General features: G+C 44.1%; 1 protein-coding gene across 3 annotated transcripts in view; it reads left to right on the top strand.

Annotated features, from left to right (window-relative positions):
- The window catches only part of LARGE1 (LARGE xylosyl- and glucuronyltransferase 1), a 273,403-nt gene that overhangs the window by 171,147 nt on the left and 80,281 nt on the right, over nucleotides 1–21,975 (top strand). For all 3 annotated transcript variants that reach the window (XM_065415070.1, XM_065415078.1, XM_065415086.1), the window contains exon 6: nucleotides 2,238–2,342. In XM_065415070.1, coding sequence (XP_065271142.1) covers nucleotides 2,238–2,342 — 105 coding nt within the window. The remainder of the gene's footprint in view (nucleotides 1–2,237; nucleotides 2,343–21,975) is intronic.

Genomic DNA, 21,975 nt, shown 5'->3' on the forward strand with positions numbered 1-21,975 from the left:
GTGAAATGCACTGTTAGAATATGGGCAGGGTCATTCAGTTCTTATCACCTGTGACATTCAGTTCCAGCCGGGCTGTCCCTGAATTTTCTTCTCTGGTTTTCTCATCCTTTACTAATAGTTTTCTCTTTTTATTTACTGTACTCTGTCTCTAATGGAGTGGTGTTTATAAGGAACAGTCAGCCTTCCAGCCCTGAATCAACAGGTGTTAGCCTTGTAGTCCTCCAGATGGATATTCTTTTCTTTTGAAAGGAGACAGTGCTTGTCTTCTTTTCACTCAATCTCTAAACCACACACATCTGCTTTTTGACCTCCTCCTCTCACTTGCCATGCCCTCCTCACACAACTATTATTATTAACTTTCAGTAGCATCCTTGATATGCTGCCTTTGAAGAAGAAATGGTCCTTGCCCGAAATTGCTCATGTTCTAAAAAGACTAACGGACAGGAATGGAAAAAGAAAGGCCACACAAGTAGATTGGTCAAGGTGATGACAGACCATGTCATGATTAATACAATGTTCCCATAAAATACATTTTTGTTTTGTTATATATAATATAATAATTATATTATTCTTATTTATTATTATATTTTATTATTCCAAACCACCCCTTATAAGATGGTCTGGAACAAAGAACTCTCATACACTACTCTAGATATCAGTGTTTTATAGATTATGAGGCCAAAAGGGACCATTGTGATCACCTAATCTGAACGGGCTTCATCCCGTGTGCTTATGAATTTTAATGAATCACACCGCTCACCATTTCTTCCCTCAAAACACAGTCTTCATATGGCTCTAACAGCTTTTGGTGATGCTGATTTGGTCCCATACTGGCTATGTCATGTTTGACCAATCTCTGCGTACTAGCCTATTGTAACTGAAAACATGGCAGTTTTGCTAGGGTAGTTGGGACTTCAGGTTTGAAACCATGTTCTCACCTTTCAGAGCATGGTGTTTCTATAGTATCTAGAAAAGGTGGTAATACAGTTTCCAGTCTCAGTCATTCAGCTGTTGTCCACCACAATCTCCCTGAGGGGGCCTACCCACTGAGGGGAGGTCTGCATTGCAGCTGTGAGGTGTGATTCCCAGTGTGGGCAGGCAGACTCGCACTCGCTTGAGCTAGTCCATTGAAAATAGCAGTCTGGACATTGTGGCACAGGTGGCAGCTCAAGCTAGCCACCTGAGCCCGGACCCACGGGGTCAGGCAGGCTTGGAGTCCGGTGGCTAGCCCAAGCCACCACCTGTGCTCCAGTATCCACGCTGCTCTTTATTAGCTGAGCTAGTAGTGCGAGTTGCATCTCCCAGCCGTAGTGCAGACATACCCTGAAACATTGTCACCCTTTTCTTTTCCTGGTTACAAATTAAATTTCCCCCTCCCTCCAAAAGGACTGTTTCAGTCACTTTTCTTACTCACATTTTATACAGCATTTCTCAGGGCACATTAATTGATCCACGTACACCCTGCTGGTGTACACTAAAAGTTCCCTAGTCCACTTTCACACAGTACTGTTTCAAATGGCACTATGTTAAAGTGCACCAGGGTACTTTACGTGCGCACCAGCAGGATCTATGCAGACCAGTGAATGCTCGGCTCGATAGTGCGCTTTAGAAATCACCCCCCCTCCCCCCGGAGTGTGCATTGCCCCATCGTGGAGACAAGCCCTCAGTTAAATCTGTGCAACATTCTCTTTTAGCTAAAACCTTCGAATCCATCATTTGCTAGAGCAAAAGGAATTTCCTCTGTTGCTCTGCCAGAGAAAATGCTGAAATTAAAGGGGAAAAAATGGCAAGAGGAAATAATTTTCCATATCAGACCCATTTTCCAATTAAATTATTATCATCAAAGTACAAACAGACCATTATATTAGAAGTATCCTGGTAGTAACCCTGTCTTCTCATCGGAAGGATTCTCCAGCATGGTATGCCAAAATCAGGCAGCATTCAGATTTGCCTGGTTGATATATATTTTTGTCAGTGTGACAAAGATTCCCATAGTGTTTAGTTACTCAAACTAGCCCGGGGAGAAAGCAGAGAAATGAGCCATGATGAGCTTGCACTACCAGGATGTTCCCGATTTTAGTTAGGTGATTACCCATCTTCATAACATGTGAAAGAAGGGAGCATCAGAACTGCTGGGCTCTGTTTTCACTGCCTGCCCTACTCCAGATTTTGTATTTGATTCCCATAAACTAATTGTCTTCTGTTTAATGATCTGTTTGCATGTTGCTTGTTTTCAGGCCAGCAGGTTCTCGGCTTGGTGGAGAACCAGAGTGACTGGTATCTGGGCAACCTTTGGAAGAATCACCGTCCCTGGCCAGCTCTTGGGAGGGGTTACAACACAGGTAGGCCCTAAGATGTTACTGTGAGTTATTGCTATTATTTATTTTGTGTTACCACAGCCCTTAGGAGCCCTAATCATGAACCATTACTCCATTGTGCTAGGTGCTGTACAAGCAGAGGACAAAAAGATGGTCCCTGTTCCACAGAGCTTCTAATCTAAGTATAAGACAAGAGACAGCAGATGGATAAAGACAAATCAACGAGGGGTTGAGGTTAGCATAGAATTTGTCTTGAACGTAGGGGGTGTCAGATACAGCCATTCACCCTTTCCTTCCCATTATGCTGTAAGAATTTGCAGTTGAAAGTACAGAAACTGATGCTTTATGGTTCATTTCGTAGCTGCAATTATGGTGTTGCCCTATATGTTACACTGAGGAACAGGTTAATGTTACAACTGCAGGTGTCTGTGCAGTTCCTGGGGAGGTTACGTGACCTATTTTGGGAGCTCTTGAATGGGCTGACACCCCATCTTTCCATCTCCACTACACACAGCACTCTTGACGATGTGCCCCACGTGCATGTCTGGGCCCAGCAAGAGGAAAGGAATAGGAGCAAAGGCTCATTTCCAGTCACTGGATGTAAATGGCACCACAAAATTTCAGAGTGAGAAAAATGTAATTCCTCCAGAACAGCAATAGGCCCATAATTGTCCTAGTAAAATGCAAACCTCTGATCGTCAATTTCTGCTTACTATGAGGGGAGAAAATGCACTATATCACAGAGTTTATTATAACAGGAGAGACAAGTTTTCCCACTGATTTGTGTTTGAAATGTGAGAAAACATACCAGGTGTATAAAGAACACGCACATGCATCTAAATCATTTCTATCTCGGATTTTATATGCTAGGGTAGTGAATTATGTTCCTTCTGCATTTGCAATAAAAGGGCAGAACAGCTGGTGAAGGCTCCATTTAAAAAAATATGTGTCCATTTAAATAACTCTACATCATTAAACAATTCTTCATTGTAACTGGACTTTGCTTCACAGAAATACATTGAGCTGTATTAAATGGATTCCCTGTTTTTAAAAAAGGGTTCCATAGGGTTGCACTGTGCTGAAGTAGTTCAGTCATTCATATCCTATGCTGCTATGTATGATCAACTGGTAATCATGACAGTATTGGGGAACTTCAGCCTCCGCAAAGCATCTCACTTATGTCTATATTTATTCTAATGAGAATGTGCTCCTAACCTATACAAGATCAAACAGACTTCTGGGTAAGGCTTCATCTACACTATGAGCTAGGGGTGTGATTTCCAGTTCCTTACAGATAAACATCGAGCTACCGCAAATATAAGTAGCAACTTAGCCCTGATAGTACGGGCAGCAGCAGCAGTGGCGGCACAGCTTAGCCATGCCAAGTGCAAATCCGCCTGCACCCTGTAGGTATGTAGTCGGCATGGCTTAGCTATGCCGCTGCTGCCGCTGCTGTCACTGCCCCTACTACCGTGCCTACACTCCTATTTATACTCTTGTTAGTTCAAATGAGCTAGCGTGAGTATGTAGACGTGAGCTGAGATTCACACTCTTAGCTCACAGTGTAGATGTAGCCTAAGGATGTAAGATTTTTAGTGGATGTCACTTACTAAATTGTAGGAAGGGAGTTCCTGGTTCTCAATTCCCCAAAGTTGAGGAGCAAACAGTAGGACTAACACCCATCCTAAACTACCTGACAGAATGCCGATTTTCACAGGTATGTCCCACGATCTGCAGTTACCTTGCAGGCTGTAAAAAAAAAAAAAAAAGGCCTTTTCAATGCCACATCACCATGCAATACTTTTTGTTCCACTGAAAGGTGGCCACCATTTATATAACCATCCTCTTTCTCCTCATTTTTGTATGTATTTTCCATTCTGGCAGCTTTGAGGCAGAGGTGGACATAGAGGGCCTTGATCGTCACTGAGTTACTTCAGTTTGACAATGTCTGAACTCCATTCATTTCACCAGCATAAAACTAGAGTCACACAGCAGTGACCCACACCCAGGATCTTAAAATTGATTTGATCAGCTCCTGTTACTTGGAGAGCTGTGTAACTTTATTCTATCTTGGCACAAGGCACTGATCCAAACAGATTGTAAAAGTACCAAACAAACTTTAGTACATTACTAAATTCTGTCTTGGTTGAAGCTAAAATAATTGAATGTCTATAGTACTTTGCGTGCGTTACATATGGTAATTCTTGACAGAACTATATACATACATTGTTACACGGCCATGCATAATCTTTCCCATAGATTTTAGTCTTGCTCAGAGACCCATTTTTCAGTTATTCCTGACAGATCCATTAAAATTCAGCCCTTTACAGCTCATGAGAGTGTAAAAGAAGAAGAGAGAAAACCAAAAGGTGGAGAGTGAAAGGAAGATTACATAGGAGGTTACAATAAATGGAAAGACATTTTTCAAGCACATGCAACAAGAGGTCATTAAGTGAGACATTGCAATCTCTGAGATAGCGAAGATGGATTATTGACAGAATCAGCATAAGTGGCTGTAAAAAATGTAAAAATTAAATCCATTGTTTGCCTCAATATTCCTAGAAGAGACCAGAGACATAAATCTCCCGAGAGGAAGAAGAAATACTGAAGGAAATCAGAGCCTTATCTGTTATGTGATAAGCAAATTAAAACAGCTGACCCATAACACAGTTCTAGGGCCAGGAGGGATCCAGAATTCTGAAGGAAGTGGCCAAAGAGATGAGAACTATTAGCAAAATGCTGCACTGAAAAACAATGGGCAGGGAAGGGGAAGTGGAGGGCCCAGCTCTTCGAATAATTAGCAGAGTGCTGAAGGAGAGTAGGAAAAGAGGAAATCCTAAAGTGCTGACTAGGTAAACAGAGGTATTGAATATAAGCCAGAGAGAATTATTCTAACCCCTTTTGTAAGTGGCTAGTGAAGCCATATTTAAACTAGCGCAACAGTCTAACATTAATATTCTGCCTTTAAACTAAGAGCTAGACTGAGCCTTTAAGCCAGAGCCTGTGTGAGGAGCTATGTGTAGCTAAGCCACTCCGGTAGGCTCCCCAGGGAGGAATTGTGCCTCAGAGCTTGTCGACACAAATATTCAGTTCGCGGCAAGCTGGAGTGTAAATCTACCCCATAGTAAGTGTCTGTGAGGACCCTGCTGAGGCATGCAGTGCACCTCCGTGTCAAAGCCAAGTGGAACAAAGAGCACATCAGCAGGGTCCATATGGGCAGTTAGCATGCAGCAGGCTAGTGTGGGGTAAAGTCACATCCCAGCTTGCCATGGACTAAATGTTTGTGTAAATAAGGCCTCAGAGGCATAATTTCTCCCCTGCTCCCTTCTTGTTCTGGTGGGAGTGCTTTGCTACAGCGCTATTAAGGGTGCAGTATACTTCCCCCACCATGCCCAGCCATTTCCCCCCTGCCCACCCAATTTCTTGCAGTGGGAGTGTTGCGTGCATAGCTCCTGCTGTGGCCCGTCACGCCCAGACCCATAAGCCAGGCAAGGCTAACACAGCCTTGCAGAGGGTTGCACAGAGGGAGCCCTATTACCCTGCACAGTTGTCAGGGTTCCTTCCCCACTCTGAACTCTGGGGTACAGATGTGGGGGCCCGCATGAAAGACCCCCTAAGCTTATTTTACTAGCTTAGGTTAAAAACTTCCCTAAGGCACAAACTCCTTCCTTGCCTTAGTATCGCTGCCACCACCAAGTGATTTAAACAAACATTCAGGGAGGGCCACTTGGAACCCTGCCTTCCCCAAATATCCTCCCAAGTCCCTACACCCCCATGTTTATGACAACAGTCATTTAGTGTGAGGGAATAATCCAGCCCAAACTAATGAAGTTAAAAGCAAAGGACCAAATCTCCAATATTCAGACTGATTGAGTGCAGTGTTGTAGATAGCATCTCACCAGCATCTTGTACACCACCAGTATCAGTTCCTGAGGTTTGTATTCTCTTCTACGCCATTCATTTTTCTGTTATAGCCCTGCACAATATACAGCCTTATTTCAGATTTGTGGCAAGAGATTTTTGCCACCACGTTACACTGGCAAGTTTGTATTTAATTTGCTCTCATCTGTCACTCACCTCTAGGTTTTTTACACCATAGCTGCCTTCCACGTGTTTTTGTGTTTTAGATATGTCCCATCACCACCAACACCGGGTATCCTACACTTGTCACTCTTGGCTCACTTGCTCTTTGAACCACGACTGCAAATGAATAGCCCCACTCCTATGTGCCCAGACGAAATGTCCAGATAGTCCATGTAGGTTTGTCAGAGAGGGTTTTATTCTCTCTCATTCATTTGCACAGGCAGACAGTCCAAGTCACAACCTAGCCCGTAATATTCCCATCTAAAGAAAACCAGAGAGGACTTAATATCCAGCATGTGGGAGGGTAGACCTCAATGAAAACGCCATTTTCAGCTTGAGAAGTTCCCATTTACATCCAGTCTTTATTTCCATTGTTTGAAACAGTTTTCAGTTCAGCAAGCTGTTTTAACCACTGTACCAGTTTTTTCTGTGCTTTGTCCAATAAAAGTCAGTGTGGTACCTTATCAAACGCTTTGTGGAAAGTCTAAGTACTGTATATACATCCACTGCATTTCTCTTGTCTACAGTGGCAGTAATACTTGAAGGACCCCAGTATGTTGTTAGTTAAAACAAACTTTCCCTCTTTTAAATCCATGCTGGCAGTCTCTAATTAAATTGTGCTTTTGAAAGTGCTTTCCAATTACTGTAGGCTCTGCATAATCTTTTCTGGGCTTTTTCCATCTACCAATGTTGCGCCGATCGCTCTAGAATTTTTCTCTACAGCCTTGTCATTCTTTTCTGGAATAATTGTCTTCTAAGTCCTCAGGAAACTATCTTCTCAAAGAAATTCTGAACATAAAAGTGAAGGCTTCTCTAATCTCTGTTCTTTTCTTTTAAGACTCAGGGGTGTAAACTCTCAGGGCCTGGTAATTTATTTGACGTATAGGTCTGTCTATGTTATACTTTCCCAAATGGTGGAAAACACTTTTTAAAAGCAGTTTCTGGTGATTTCATTGTAGTGACTTCAGGCCAGATATTCAGCTTGTGTAAATCACCCCTAGCTCTTTAATTCTAGTGGCAGTAGGCCAATGTACAGCAGCTGAGGATCGGACCCTGAGTCTTCAAATGGAGTTGTAGAATGGTTCAAACAAAATTGTGCCATGCAATATTTTTAGTATTGTGCTTTCAGGGCCTGAGAGAGTTTTGTCTATTTACAACAATGTCCACTGTTGGCAGCACAGCTTGTAATCCCTCCCCTATCATGCCACAGCACAGGAGTCCTTTCTTTGGGGACATCCATCCCAGTATGGCATATGAAATTCTAAAGGGAACAGAGAGACTATGTGAACTAATGCCAAATGCAGAACAAGGAGGAACAAGGTTAAGCTGAAGAAAGGAATGGCATTTTAAGAACGGAGGCAATTTATTGACACAGAAAAATTCAAAGGAGAGCCCGAGAGTTTTCTTAATTTGAAAAATCATTTTTCATTGGAAAAATAATAATTCCCTGCAGTTAATTATGATATGTTATATCCTATCCCCTGGAAACTTGAAACTGAAATGTTTTCATACCAAAATATTTCCTTTCCTGCATCATGTCTATGTGACAACTGCCGTATGAATCATTACTAGGGATTGACCGGGGGACCATCTGAGCTAAAAGCAGGAGTCTCTACAGCTTGACCTACAGATCTAGGCTGTATAAAAAACTGACATCCTCTATGGGTTGGGCACCGAAAGGAACATGTAACATATACTGACCAGTGGATTACATACTTCCTCTCAACAGAGAAAGCCCGTCCTCAGCATCTGAGACCCACAGCATTTTGAATCCCAGACTAGCCCCCATTATGTAATGGCCACCATCTTGGCTGACCCACTGCGAACTGAAACAAGGACCTTCTGAGCTAAAAAAGCAGGAGTTGCTACAGCTTGAGCTAAAGAGACAGACTCTCAAACTCAGAGCTGTAATAGACCATATCTGTGGATTGGGCATAGAAAGGCAAGCATAGCACACAGTGATTCACGGACTACATGTGCACACTGGTTTATTATTTCAATGTATTTCATGAGTTGTGGACTGCTGACATTGGTCTATTTTTTCACTCTTTGAGAAAAGACCACTGAAAGATGTATTTGGAGTGGGAAACATACATAAAGAATTATATAGACTTTGCATGAAGATTGTATAATTCTTATTAACAAATAAGGTCTCTTGCAGAGCAGATTGTGTATATAAAATAATGTTATATCACATTTTGCGCCTGCCAGGAGTGATACTGTGCGTCTTCAATGCAACAAATAAATTACCAAGGACAGCAAAGAATTGTAATGTATATAAACCATTCGAAAATGGAGCTGTCTAAGGTCCTGATCCTGCAAATGTACATGTGCTTAACTTTGATTACATGAGTGTTCCAATCAGTGCTACTATTATTGTCCACAATATTGCATATGCATGTTTGCAGGATAGGGCCCTGATTATATTAGAAAAAACAAGTATTTGGTGTGATTCCTGAGAGGTTCTGAGCATTTGTAACTCCCAATGACTTTGGTGGAAGTTTCTGGTGGTCATCAATCCTCAGGATCAAGTCTTGTGGATACCACTACTTAATCCAGCACAGACCTGGTATAAAGAAAAATAACTAACCTACCATCATTTGTTTTCCCATAAGACCCAGAAATCAACCTAAGCAATCTAGTTACAGCACTGATTCTCAAACTGTAGTCCGTCGATGTTGACCACAAATAGAGCCTTTCCTAGTGGTCTGTAGGGAGGAATATTTTGAAAACCAAGCAGCGGATGTTTAGGAGAGGAGGTAATTCAGGAGTGAATCTCTCAAGGGATGTTCTACAGAGTGAAAAGGTTTGAGAACTAGTTGGTCACAGAACCCTAAGCTATACAGCATGTAAAGGGACTCATTCCAGACAATTTCACTAAGTTTATCCACACCCTCTCTGAAAGCCAGTGCAACATGCACACCTCCTGTTACACAAAGCATTAGCTACTACAGGTTCTGGCCCCACAGGAATTTTCATTAGGCCTGACCATGAGCACAGGATCCTTTGAAAACAGCTGAAAATTCACTTTATATGATTAAAAAAAATAGAGGAAGAATGAGGTCAAACACTAGTGCCAAGAAAAAAGATAACATCATGTCTGTTTAATCAATTTCATATTGTAGTAGTTCTTCAGACTTTTGTGCTAGATTTTTCCCTGGCTGTCTTCTTACTTGGGGAGTCTTGTAGTCTGTGTGTAATGTTTTTAGACCAATATACTCTGTTTTACACAACTGCATTAACTCTGGTTTATGAAAAATCTGGGTAATGTGTGTGCAGTTTAAGTAGTGATTTTGTAAGTATGTAATTCTGTCAAGGCATTAATGCACTCAGCCTTGAGCAGAATGCTCAATCTATTTGTGTCATCAGTGGAACACTGAAATGGTAATTTTGCTTTCTAATGACCAGTTCCCTGTGTCTTGTTCTCTCTGTAATCTATAGCTTGCACTTAAAAATAAGATATCTAAAAACTGGCTGCAGATTAAAAGCAGCTCCCTTTCCAATCTCCCCTTCTCAGTTTCTAAAGCGTTTGACGTCCTGTGAACTAGTTTACAACACGCTTGACATTTCAGAAATGCAGGTCAATGTGTATTTCATTTCTAAAAATGGTGTATCCAGTTTGAGGCCTATCCAGGAAATAATGGCATAATTGTGAATGAATTGGTCCACTGTTCATAGCATTCTCTGAGATACAGCCACTGCTCCTTGGCAATTAACTCCATCAAGCCTTGTTATAATTGCATTCTTTAGAACAACACCTGGCTTTATTGGAGCACTCATTCGCTTCATCTCCCAAGGAACCTGTGATGAAAAAGCTGTGGCAGAGATGCACGCTGGATCAGATTCTAATTTTAATAACACTGGTGTAAATACAGAGTAACTCAATTAAAGTTGATGAAGTTGGCCCAACTTTAAAGTGGTTTTACTGAGATCAGAATCTAGCCATAATATTTTAACTATGTGTAATGTAAATACATAGACATACATATGCACTGTAAATTAAGTTATGCAAAAAAAAAATCCTGAACTTCTTTCCAACCTACTTAGGAGGTCATTTTGAAGTGCAGTATTTTTGGATTTTTATGAACAAGAGAGACTTACGAGTCAGTTGTCCAGCACTCTGAGCTGCCCTCTCTCTATTATAGGGCGTCCCTCCGTAGTACATTAAGCTTAGATGAAGAAAGAATTATGCATAAAAATGAGCAAAGCTATCCTAGTGCCTAATAACAGAAAAAAAACCCTCTGGAATACACAAGGAGAATCCCTACAAATATATCGTAATAACAACAAAACTTCTCTCTTACAGAGCATCTTTTATCCCAGGTTCTCATTGTGCTTTACAAAGACAATTAAATAATTATATCTTCTTTTTATAGCTGGGGAAACAGAGATTGTGTAACTTGCCAAAGTTCACCTAGCAGGAAGTGGCAGAGTCCAGATTAGACTCCCATTTTGCCTCTCCCAACGATTAGTGCAGGATTTCTCAGCATGTGGGGCGCTACCCAGAAGTGTTTCATGATGGGGAACCCACTGAGTTTCTTTCTAGTTGGGGCGGTGAGTGGGGGAGGGGGGCGGGGGGAATCTGCAAAATAGGGCAGGTGCTAGGTCCCGGACGGAGCACTTCAGTCCTTTCCTTTCCCCTGCTTTCTCTGCTCTGACCCTTTCCTACCCAAAACCATTCCAGATGCAGTTCCTCAGCCCTCCCCTCCTCCATCTGCCTGCACAGAACACAGTTCCAAGCACTTCAAGAGGCTGTACCCATGGGCCAGCCTGTACTCCACTTTGGTTCCACGGCCCGCTAGGGATATCAGTTGTCGGCTCCTCCATGGAGTTGAGGTCACAGGCATGTATGTGACACAGTTCACTAACTCCCCTGGCACCTGTCCTTTCTGTAGCGATAGAGAGACTCTGGCACACATCTATGTGTCAGACTACAACCCCTCTTCCAGGTCCTCCAGAACCTCTTCCTGAGGTTCTGGCTGCAATTCTCCCCACAACTCCTGCTCTACTCATACCCCATCTGTGGCCCCACGGACTTGTGAGAACTCTTTGTAAACTGATGGCCATCCATCACATCAGGAGGAAGAAGCTGGACAAGAGGGCGTTCTGTGACTTTGGGGCCTATTTCTGATCCTGTGATCACACCCCTGAGCAGCATTTCTCTGGGCAGTGTCCACTGACTCCTTCAATGCCTTTGAGGAGCAGTGGGCGCTGTCAGGGGTTCTCTGCTTGGTGTCCCCTTCTGGTTACCCGATTTTCACCTTATGACCTTCACACCCATCCCTGTTTTTTCATTTGTTGTCCCCCGTATTTACTTGTGGCCTTGATACACTGGTCCCCTTCCCCCTCAGATGAGAGGGAGTGCCTTTAACTATGGGCAGGCTGAGACCCACCATCTCCCAGCAACCACAATAAGTTCAAGAGTCTATATAGTTGATCTCAACATCCTGTCAACATGTGTTGTCCCCACTTGCAGCCATCCACCTAGCAGCCAGAAAAAGCTCCAGGCGAAAGCCCACAAAACTACTCCTCACACAAAACCAGCTATGTAGTTCTGCTGTTAACCCAACTTTTATTAGAATGGAAAGGGTTGTGCGAATGGGTGGATTGCAGTAATGAGTGAGTGGCCTTTAGGACCCAGAGTGAAAACCGCTGCATTAGAAAATACTGTCTGCTTGGTGGTAAGGTACAATCCTTGTCTGCAAGGCAAGTAACTGTGTGGCAAGCCAGGAAGTGAATCTACAGTGCACCAACTTGCTGCACATACGTCAAGCCACACTCCAGGATTTTCACTGTGCTATAGCAGTGTCCACAGGGGACATTACTGTGTAGCAATCTGGTGTGGTGTGCTGTAGATCCACACCCTGGCTTGCCATAAAGAGCTATGTAAACAAGCCCTTGGAACAGAGCTCCCCAAAGTGTGAGGTGCGCCCCCCTTGGGGGCACGGAGGAACATTTGGGGGGGAGCGCAGCTGGTGCCCAGGCCAACCCCCATGGGGAGTGGGAGAGGGAGTGCCACCCAGCTCCACTCCTGGTCCTGCCCCAGCTGCCAGCCCCATGTCCGGGTCTCTGCTCCTAGGGTCCTGGCTGCCGGCTCCGCACAGAGTCCTGGCTTCCAGCCCCACCCCTGCCCCTAGCTGTGGCCCCAGCCTTGGCTCCCTTACTCCTGTCCGTGTCCAGGCCCGGCGGTGGGGGGAAGGTTAGGGGGATGTGACCCTGAAAAGTTTGGGGACCACTGCCTTAGAAACATTTTATAAAGCAACCAAATAACAAACTGATAATAAGCAACTAAAATGTGTACATCTTTTAGAAATGCCTAAATGATTAAGCCCCATTTTAAAAAGTGACTTAGGCACTTAGGCCTCTAAATCCCATTGACTTTATGAGATCGTCTGGGCTGGAGATGGCAGGGGGGTTGGGATGGGGAAGGAGATCCAGGGCCATTGGTCTCCTGCCTATGGACCCCACTGGTGAGCCTTTTGAAACACACTGCTCATTTCCCACACTGTCTGTGAACATATTTTAGCTCTGGATGTTGGTAGGGGGTTTATGAGATGTTTAGATTTGAAAGGCTCCAAATAGCCTCAGAAGGGCCATAAGGGATGGAGGCTACCAGGAGGCTGTGGAGCCTTCTAAAGTTCGTGAGGAGAGCCTCTCCAGAGGCTCTTCAATCCCTGCAACTCCCTGCATTGGGCCCAGGAAGCAGCAAGAAACAGCCACAGAAAGCAGCGGTACGGGTTCATCGCTCCCCACCACTCTCTCCACGGATGGCTCTTGTAAGGTATCATTGGAAAGGTTATGATTTACTGAATGTGATTATCCAATCTGTATGTATGTATCATTTCTGTATCTAAAGTTAGGAATATTGACTATGTAACAATTACAGCTGGATGTTTACTTGGGAAACACCCACCAGACAACAGGCCATCAGCCTTGATGGGCCATTAGGAAGAAACAGTAAGACTTTAAAGATACTAATCTCTCTACTTCCTGAGAGGCATCCTGGGACGTTGCGGTGACTCTACTAGGTCATGTGGTCATGTCACCTGGTACTAAACACCACCTGGGACGCTACTGGTACTTTCCACTGGAAACAAAGGCTTCCCGCCTTATGTAAATTCTATTTAAAGCTGGGGAGTAAGGCAAACAGAGCTCTTCTCCATTGCCTTCCTGCCCAAGAAGAAAGACTGCTGAGAGTACCTGAAGAAACAAAGGAAATGAGCGGTGGGAAAGGCACGGCTGAGTCCAGACTAAGACAGAAGTCTAGTCTCTAAAGAGAAATAACTGGAACTAAATCAAGTCAACAATTTCATCATCACTCTCTGAACTGGTATCTTTCACTTAATGATATCCAACTACTTAAAAAACTATGCAGAGATTTCTAAATCTCAGACTTATATACACTGTCACATCCGAGCTGGGGCAGAGTTATGGTTGTGGCGGCTATTTGAATGTGTCTGTGCATCTTAAACTCTGAATTTCATGGGCTTCTAATTTAATATATCAACATATTTGTTATTGTTACTATTATTTGTATCACAGTACTGCCTAGCGGCCCCCCCATCACAATAAATAAGTGTGGGCATTCATGTTTATGTGCATGTATTTACAAACATATAATTATGTGCAGAATTTACTACAGTGTACTCCACTTAAGTGTGTGTTGCTTAACTTCATAATCTCCTGGTGTGAATAAGAATCACACCTTTTGGTCTGGCCCAGTGGATTCCGTATCAGCAAATGATACAATTGGTTATTTAGGCCATGGTCTTCATAGATGAATAGATTCCAAGGCCAGAACGCACCATTATGATCATCTAGTCAGACGTCCTGTATAACACAGGCCATTGAACTTCCCCAAAATAATTCCTAGAGCATGTCTTTTAGAATACATCCAAGGATCCCATTAGCCCTTGATTTGAAAGTTGTCCGTGATGGAGACTCCACCACAAGCCCTTGATATATATTATTCCAGTGGTTAATACTGCCACTGTTAAAAATTTATGCCGTATCTCCAGTCTGAGTTTATCTAGCAACCATTGGATTGTGCTATACCTTTCTCTGCTAGATTGAAGAGCCCATTATTAAATATTTGTTTCCTATGTGAGTACTTAGAGACTGTAATCAAGCCACCTATTACACTGCTTTACAGCCAAAATGCTTCTGAAGTAAATGTATTCAAACTTTACTAATTCTGGGTCACTGAGAACGAAAATTATGCTTAAAATTGTTGATTGGCTCTAGTTTTCAAGATATGCTATTGGATCAGTATATACGACCCTTGACTTGGGAATGGCGGAGGATAAGTGAGTTATAAAGAGATCTCAATTTAAACCAGAAATGACTAAAATACATCTTTGACTGGATCTATGAATAAATCTATGACTGGGTTTGGACAGTACTTGCTTTTTAGGCAAAACAGTGAATGATGCAATCTGAAGCTGGTATTGCGTCATACATGATATGAATTGCATCATGTTATTCCTAGAAGTCATGGATGATGCAATCATAACGAAGCTTACATCACTCTGCTGAACAAATTGCCCTATATCAGCTCTAGAAATCATACAGTGTCATGCTCTCTTATTTGTCAGTGTTTGATTTTGCAAAGGGACACATTTCTGTTTAGCCAAAGTGAGCAGAGATGCCTCGTACTTGTGTGAACAGTGCAGATAACTTCTGCTATGTTTGTGGTGAAGTGACTTTTGCATCACAAAAGCGCAGTATAACCACTATGGTTAAGAAAGCCTATCACCTTTATTTTGGCTGCAAAATTGGAGATCAGGACAAGAGGTGGGCCCCACACATATGCTGCAACACTTGTGCAACAAATCTTCGCCAGTGGTTGAACAGGAAAAGGAAATCTATGCCTTTTGCAGTGCCAATGATTTGGAGAGAGCCAACAGATCATACCAGCAATTGTTACTTCTGCATAGTGCCTCCAGTTGGGAAAGGTGTGTCAAAGAAGAAAAAGTGGACTGTGCATTATCCAAACATTCCATCAGCTATACGCCCAGTACCCCATGGAGAAGGACTGCCGGTTCCTGATACACCAGAATCATTCTCACTTGAGTCAGACGAGGAAGAGGATGAAACTTCTGGTCCTGAACCATCAATGTCACAGGACCCACATTTTCTCCCATCCTCCTTCTCTGAACCACACCTCATAACACAAGGTGAACTGAATGACCTTGTCACGGATTTGGAACTACCCAAGAGTAAGGCAGAGCTGTTGGGCTCCAGACTACAGCAGTGGAATCTCCTGGCAGGTGATGTTAGGGTTTCCATGTTCCGTGACCGTCAAAAGGATCTTGTCCCATTCTTCTTCATGGAAAGTGATCTTGTAGCCTGCAACAACATCGATGGTGTGATGGCAGCCCTCAACATCGTTCACGATCCAGATGAGTGGAGACTGTTCATTGATTCATCGAAGACGAGTCTTAAAGCTGTTTTACTGCATAATGGCAATGTTTTGCCATCAATTCCAGTTGGTCATGCAGTCCATATGAAGGAAACCTATGACAACATGAAACAACTTTTGAGGTGCATAAACTATGACCAACATCAGTGGCAGCTTTGTGGCCATTTGAAGGTTGTTGCTCTCTTGCTTGGTCTGCAGACTGGATACACAAAGTACTGCTGTTTTCTCTGCGAATGGGATAGTCGTGCAAGAGATTCCCACTACATCAAGAAAGATTGGCCACTCCGACAGTCATTGGAGCCTGGGAGGAAAAGTGTTCAGCATCCACCACTTGTTGAATCAAGGAAGATTTTGTTACCACCCTTACACATCAAGCTGGGTCTGATGAAGAACTTTGTCAAGGCCATTGACAAAACACAAGCAGCTTTCAAGTACCTCCGTGAAAAATTTCCAAGGTTAAGTGAAGCTAAGATAAAGGAAGGTGTCTTTGTTGGTCTTCAGATTCGTGAACTTCTTCGAGATGATGCATTTGACCATGCACTGCGTGGCAAGGAAAAGACGGCATGAAAAGCCTTCCAGTTAGTGGCAATAAATTTTCTCGGAAACAACAAGGCAGACAACTACAGGTTGTTGGTGGAAAACCTCCTCAAGGCATACAAAAGCCTTGGTTGCAACATGTCACTAAAGATACGCTTTTTGCACTCTCATCTAGATTTTTTTCCACCGAACTGCGGAGCAGTGAGCGACGAGCACGGCGAGCGATTTCACCAGGACATTGCAACAATGGAGAAACGCTATCAGGGCAAATGGAGCCCATCAATGCTTGCAGACTATTGCTGGACAGTGACAAGAGATGCTCCATTTAATGAATACAAGAGACAAGCCAAGAAGCGCCGAGTAGACACTGAATAGGACTAAACTATGTACATAATAGTTTTTTGCCTTTTGTTTCATAATACATTTTATTTATATAACCCTTTTGCTGATTTTTAAAGTGTTACATAAACAGGACAGGTGAAATATTATCATGTAAAGCAACCATAAACACATGAAAAGACCTAGGTTTACAATTTCTGATTAAAACTCTACTATCTACACAATATACATAGACATAAAATGTAAAAACTTAAATATCTTAGAAACAGTAGCCAATCAGTTGTTTTAATTGTCATATTTGAATTCAGCACATCAAAATACATAATAAATAGCACATTTTATCTCTGAAGCAGACGACTTCTCAAAAATTGTAGACCAGTGTTATCCTTCTCTTTGTTAAGCTAAATAGGTTGAGCTCTTTGAGTCTGTCATTATAAGACATGTTTTCTAATCCTTTAATCATTCTCATGGCTCTTCTCTGAATTGTGGACACCAGAACTGGACACTGTATTCCAGCAGCAGTCGCATGAGTGCCAAATACAGACGTAAAATAACCTCTCTACAATAATCTCCATGAGATTCCCATGTTTATGCATCCAAGGACTGCATTAGCCCTTTTGGCCACAGTGTCACAGTGAGAGCAGTTCATTGTCAGCTGATTATCCACCATGACCCCCAAATCTTTCAGGGTCACTGCTTCCCAGGATAGAGTCCCACATTGCGTAAGTATGGCCTACATTCTTTGTCCCTAGATGTAAACATTTACATTTAGCTGTAGTGAAACTCATAGTGTTTGCTTGTGCTCAGTTTACCAAATGAACTAGATCACTAGTTACTGGTGACCTGTCCTCCTTGTTATTTACCACTCTCCCCCAATTTTTTGGTCATCTGCAAAGACTTACGCATGTGCGTAACTTTACGCATTATGAGAAGTCCGATTGACTTCAAGTTAAGTGTGTAAAGTGAAAGTTATAAGCATGTGCATAAGCTTTGGGAGATCATCACCTTATAGTACAAATAGAGTGGCAAATTTCTCCTCCCCCTTGGAGCAAGGGAGGAAATGTGAATCTCTGTGTCACATTTCCTTCCTGTTGTTCCTCCTGGGACAGCTCAGCTACAAGCCACACATTCTGCTGAGTCTACCAGCTTAGTCTAAACCTTCACAGTGCCAGCCTACAATTGGCACATTACCCCTTAACACACTCTGGATTGGGTGGTCTGAAGTTTGGTCTTTGGCATGCTTGTCATACATTGTAAAATCCCAATAAGTTTTTTAAATCTCGCTGATGCTTTATAATAAATTTTAAAGTGAGTCCCTTCCTATCTTTGTCAGGTACTATACTGCTTTAGGTGATCCAGTATTTGGACAGTATGGTGATAGGCACTATATAAATAGCTAAAATAGATGGATTCTGAGATGCTGTTCACATATTTTGCTATTACCTAAACAACTCACAAAAGCACTTTGTACTGGCTGAAAGAAAGAGGCAGGGTCACACTTAACAGCTAAATAAAAATCTTCAAATACAGCTAAACTTTCTTTATTCAGTATTGATTATTTTTGCACCTGCCTTAAAATGACAACTTTAATGAATGGATTTAATTTGAAAGTTTCACTATATGACCTGTGTTTCCTTTGCTAAATTGCTGTTTTGCAACTTCCTATATTCACATTCCTTTGTGAATTTCAATAGAAACCCCCATGTTCCCTATGCTAGAAGGAGAGCTGGTCAAAAATTTCCCATCTGAATGACTTACTGATGGGAAAAGCAGTTTCTGCACAATCAAAATTTTCCAGCGGAAAATCTCAATTTTTGCCAAAAATCAAAATGAAATATTTTGTTTCAACTTAAATCAAAATATTTCATTTTGCTAAACTGACCCAAAACATTTTGTTTCACACCAGTTTATTAAAACATTCAACTGTATTACCCTGTCAGTGTACTGCCTTACGAGCTCCCATTTGCTCCTATGGGCCGAGCTCCCTGGAGGTTTGTATTTCCCATAATGCAGTGCACTGATAAGGAAATACAGCAGGGGTCGGCAACCTACGGCACATGTGCCAAACACGGCATGCGAGCCGATTTTGAGTGGCACGCTGCCTGCCCAGTGAGAGGAGGAGAAGGAGGAGGGGCGGAAGGGCCGGAATGCACCACGCTGGGGGAAGAAGCGGGGGAGGGGGGAAGCTTGGCTGCCGCAGGACCAAGCTTCTGCCTCCTGCCCCGGCAGGGGAGAGCAGTGGGGGGGGGTCCCGGCCCCCCGCCCCACTCAGCCCCCCCACCCACCGCTCTCCCCTGTGGGGGCAGGAGGCAGAAGCTTGGTCCTGCGGCAGCCAAGCTTCCCTCCTCCCCCGCTTCTTCCCCCAGCGTGGTGCATTCCGGCCCCTCCTCCTCCTCCTCCCCCTCCCTCTCCCTGCCGGTGATGGCCCTTGCGAGGGGGAGCAGAGCAGAGCCGAGCGGCAGCGTGCTGCCTGCTCCGTAGAGCAGGCAGAGAAGAGGTAGGGACGGAGCCTGGGGGAAGGGGGTGAAACAGGGCATATCCCTCCCAGCCCCCTGCCGAGAGCCGCTCAGGGCAGGGGGCTGGGAGCACCCCCACGAGCCGAGCAACCCAGCCCTCTGCCCTGAACTCCCCACCCCAACACACACCGATCCGTCTGCCCTGAACCCTGCCACAGACCCATCCCTCTGCCCTGAACCCCCCTAATCCCAGCCTTCTGCCCTGAACCCCCCACACACACCCCAGCCCTCTGCCCTGACCTCGAGTCGCCCCCCACACCCAGCCTTCTGCCCTGCACCTCCACACACACCCCAGCCCTCTGCCCTGAACCCCCCCACACCCAGCCTTCTGCCCTGCACCTCCACACACCCCCAGCCCTCTGCCCTGACCTCGAGTCACCCCCAACACCCAGCCTTCTGCCCTGCACCTCCACACACACCCCAGCCCTCTGCCCTGAACCCCCCCCACACCCAGCCTTCTGCCCTGCACCTCCACACACACCCAGCTCTCTGCCCTGACCTCGAGTCCCCCCAACACCCAGCCTTCTGCCCTGTACCCCCACACACCCCCAGCCCTCTGCCCTTACCCCTGAACCCCCCACACATCCAGCCTTCTGCCCTGCACCCCCACACCCGCCAGCCTTCTGCCCTGAACCCCCCACATCCCCACTGCCCTCTGCCCTGACCTCTGAACCCCCCCACACACACCCAGCCTTCTGCCCTGCACCCTCTGCCCTGACCCCTGGAATCCTCCCCCCAGGTCTGGGGTCCTGGCTGCTGGCCCCTTGCCAGCTGGCATCCCGGCCACAGGCCCCGCTCAGCCCACTGCAGGCCTAGGTGAACAGAACCCCAGGCTCGAAGCGGGCTGAGCAGGCTGGCGGCGTAAGATCAGCATTTTAATTTAATTTTAAACGAAGCTTCTTAAACATTTTGAAAACCTTGTTTACTTTACATACAACACTAGTTTAGTTATATAATATAGACTTAGAGAGAGACACCTTCTAAAAAATGTTAACATATATTACCGGCACGCGAAACCTTAAATTAGAGTGAATAAATGAAGACTCGGCACACCACTTCTGAAAAGTTGCCTACCCCTGAAATACAGTGACTGTCTAACCACGCTCTGCTTGGTGCATGATAGGAGTCACATACCTCTGGGTGTGTCTTGGCAGACGTAATTCAGTCATGGAGCCTGGCCCATAGAGAAGAGTGGGAGCAGCAGGCTCCTGCACTACAGCTTCCATGAGGCATTGCATTACAGTGGGAAAATGCAGAAATGTTTCAACACTTCCAAATTGAATTTTCTCAGAATTTCTGTTCTGTGAAAAAATTCAATTTTTCATCCTGATTTGGGACAAAACCAAAGGTTGACACGGCCGAATTTCCTATGGGACGGAAGTTCCAATTATCGCTCGCCTCGAGCTAGAAGCATCTCGACAGCAACCACTTACGATGTCACAAATGTGTTACCTGTCAACTTTTCAGAAGGAAAATGAGGCTTATACCTAGTATCCATATGATAAGGGTCAGAAGAAGGGGAGTCATTTCTGTTTTCCCTTCCTCCTTCCTTGCCTCACCTGCCCAAGTTCCATCCCTTCGTGCAAATGTTACAGTGAGGAATGGAACTGATGGCGGGAGAAGAGGGTGGTGAGTACACTGACAGCTCTGCAAACAGAGGACTGTGGCTTTAAGATTGGAAATAAGCACATGGCTCCCGAGGGATCACCAGTCTGAAGTTTGGCCCTCATGAACTTTCCAAACCCCAGCAAAATCAAAGGTGAGGGGATTGTTTCATTCTGTCTCAGAGCCAGTAATTCCTGAAAATGGCAAAATATAGTATTGTTTTATTTTGCTGATCAAATATTAACCTAGTATAGGGTCAACAGGAGATTTCTGGAAGCATTCAACATTTTGAGTCTTGTTTTTATAAACCAAAGGGAGCCTTCCTCCTAGCTCCCTGGCCCTACTGCATTTACTCAGTGGCTGTAACACTTCAGATAGCCCAGGTTGAGACCCATGGAGCAGTAGGAGTAAATGAACTTCTAAGAAGCAAGGAATCTGTTAACATGTCAATAATCCTTAGTAATAAGGCACAAGGAAAGAGAAACACAAAAAATATTAAAGCCCCACAGAAACAGAATGGTCCATGAACCAGAGTGCTTTTCAAAGAGCTCTTCAAGGCATTCACAGCTTTGTAATATTTGCCTTGGCTTGTTTTTTATAGTGAGGCATTCTGCGGTTAATCGTAGCCTGGCTAATACTCATAAACCAGTTGGGTTCCCCCTTTTCTCTTTGTGTTTTCTTTCTGCTAGACTTTTCCTTCTGCTTCTGTTTGGGAGTGTGGGGAAAAGAAAATGATACACTTTCATCTAAAGATGAAAAGCTCCATAACTGGGGCCAGATGTTCCTGAAAGATTCCTTTGGGGGGAGGAGGGTCCTCACCTCTTCCTCCCCCAGCACATCAGCTGAGGGTAAATCCCTGAGCCCTCTGCATTCTGCCGGTTGTCATCTTGAATCCAGCCTGAAATTTCAGTCAATTTGGCTCTGGGAGCAGGCTCCTGAGGCAAATCTTTCCCTCCTATGGTCCCAGGCACTTTGTCTGCATTCTAAGTGTCGAACTGAGCTAGTTCAGACTTACAGGATGCCGGGACATTGATTTTGTGTCCTTTTAGCAATGGAAGAGCTTTATGAAAGTACACTGGATTCTAAAGAGAAAGCACTGATCTTTTACGTTATCATTTTTAAAAGTTTCCTATTCACATTTATTTTTGCTTTCACA

This window comes from Emys orbicularis, chromosome 1, assembly GCF_028017835.1.
Source record: "Emys orbicularis isolate rEmyOrb1 chromosome 1, rEmyOrb1.hap1, whole genome shotgun sequence".
NCBI classification, from domain to species: domain Eukaryota; kingdom Metazoa; phylum Chordata; order Testudines; family Emydidae; genus Emys; species Emys orbicularis.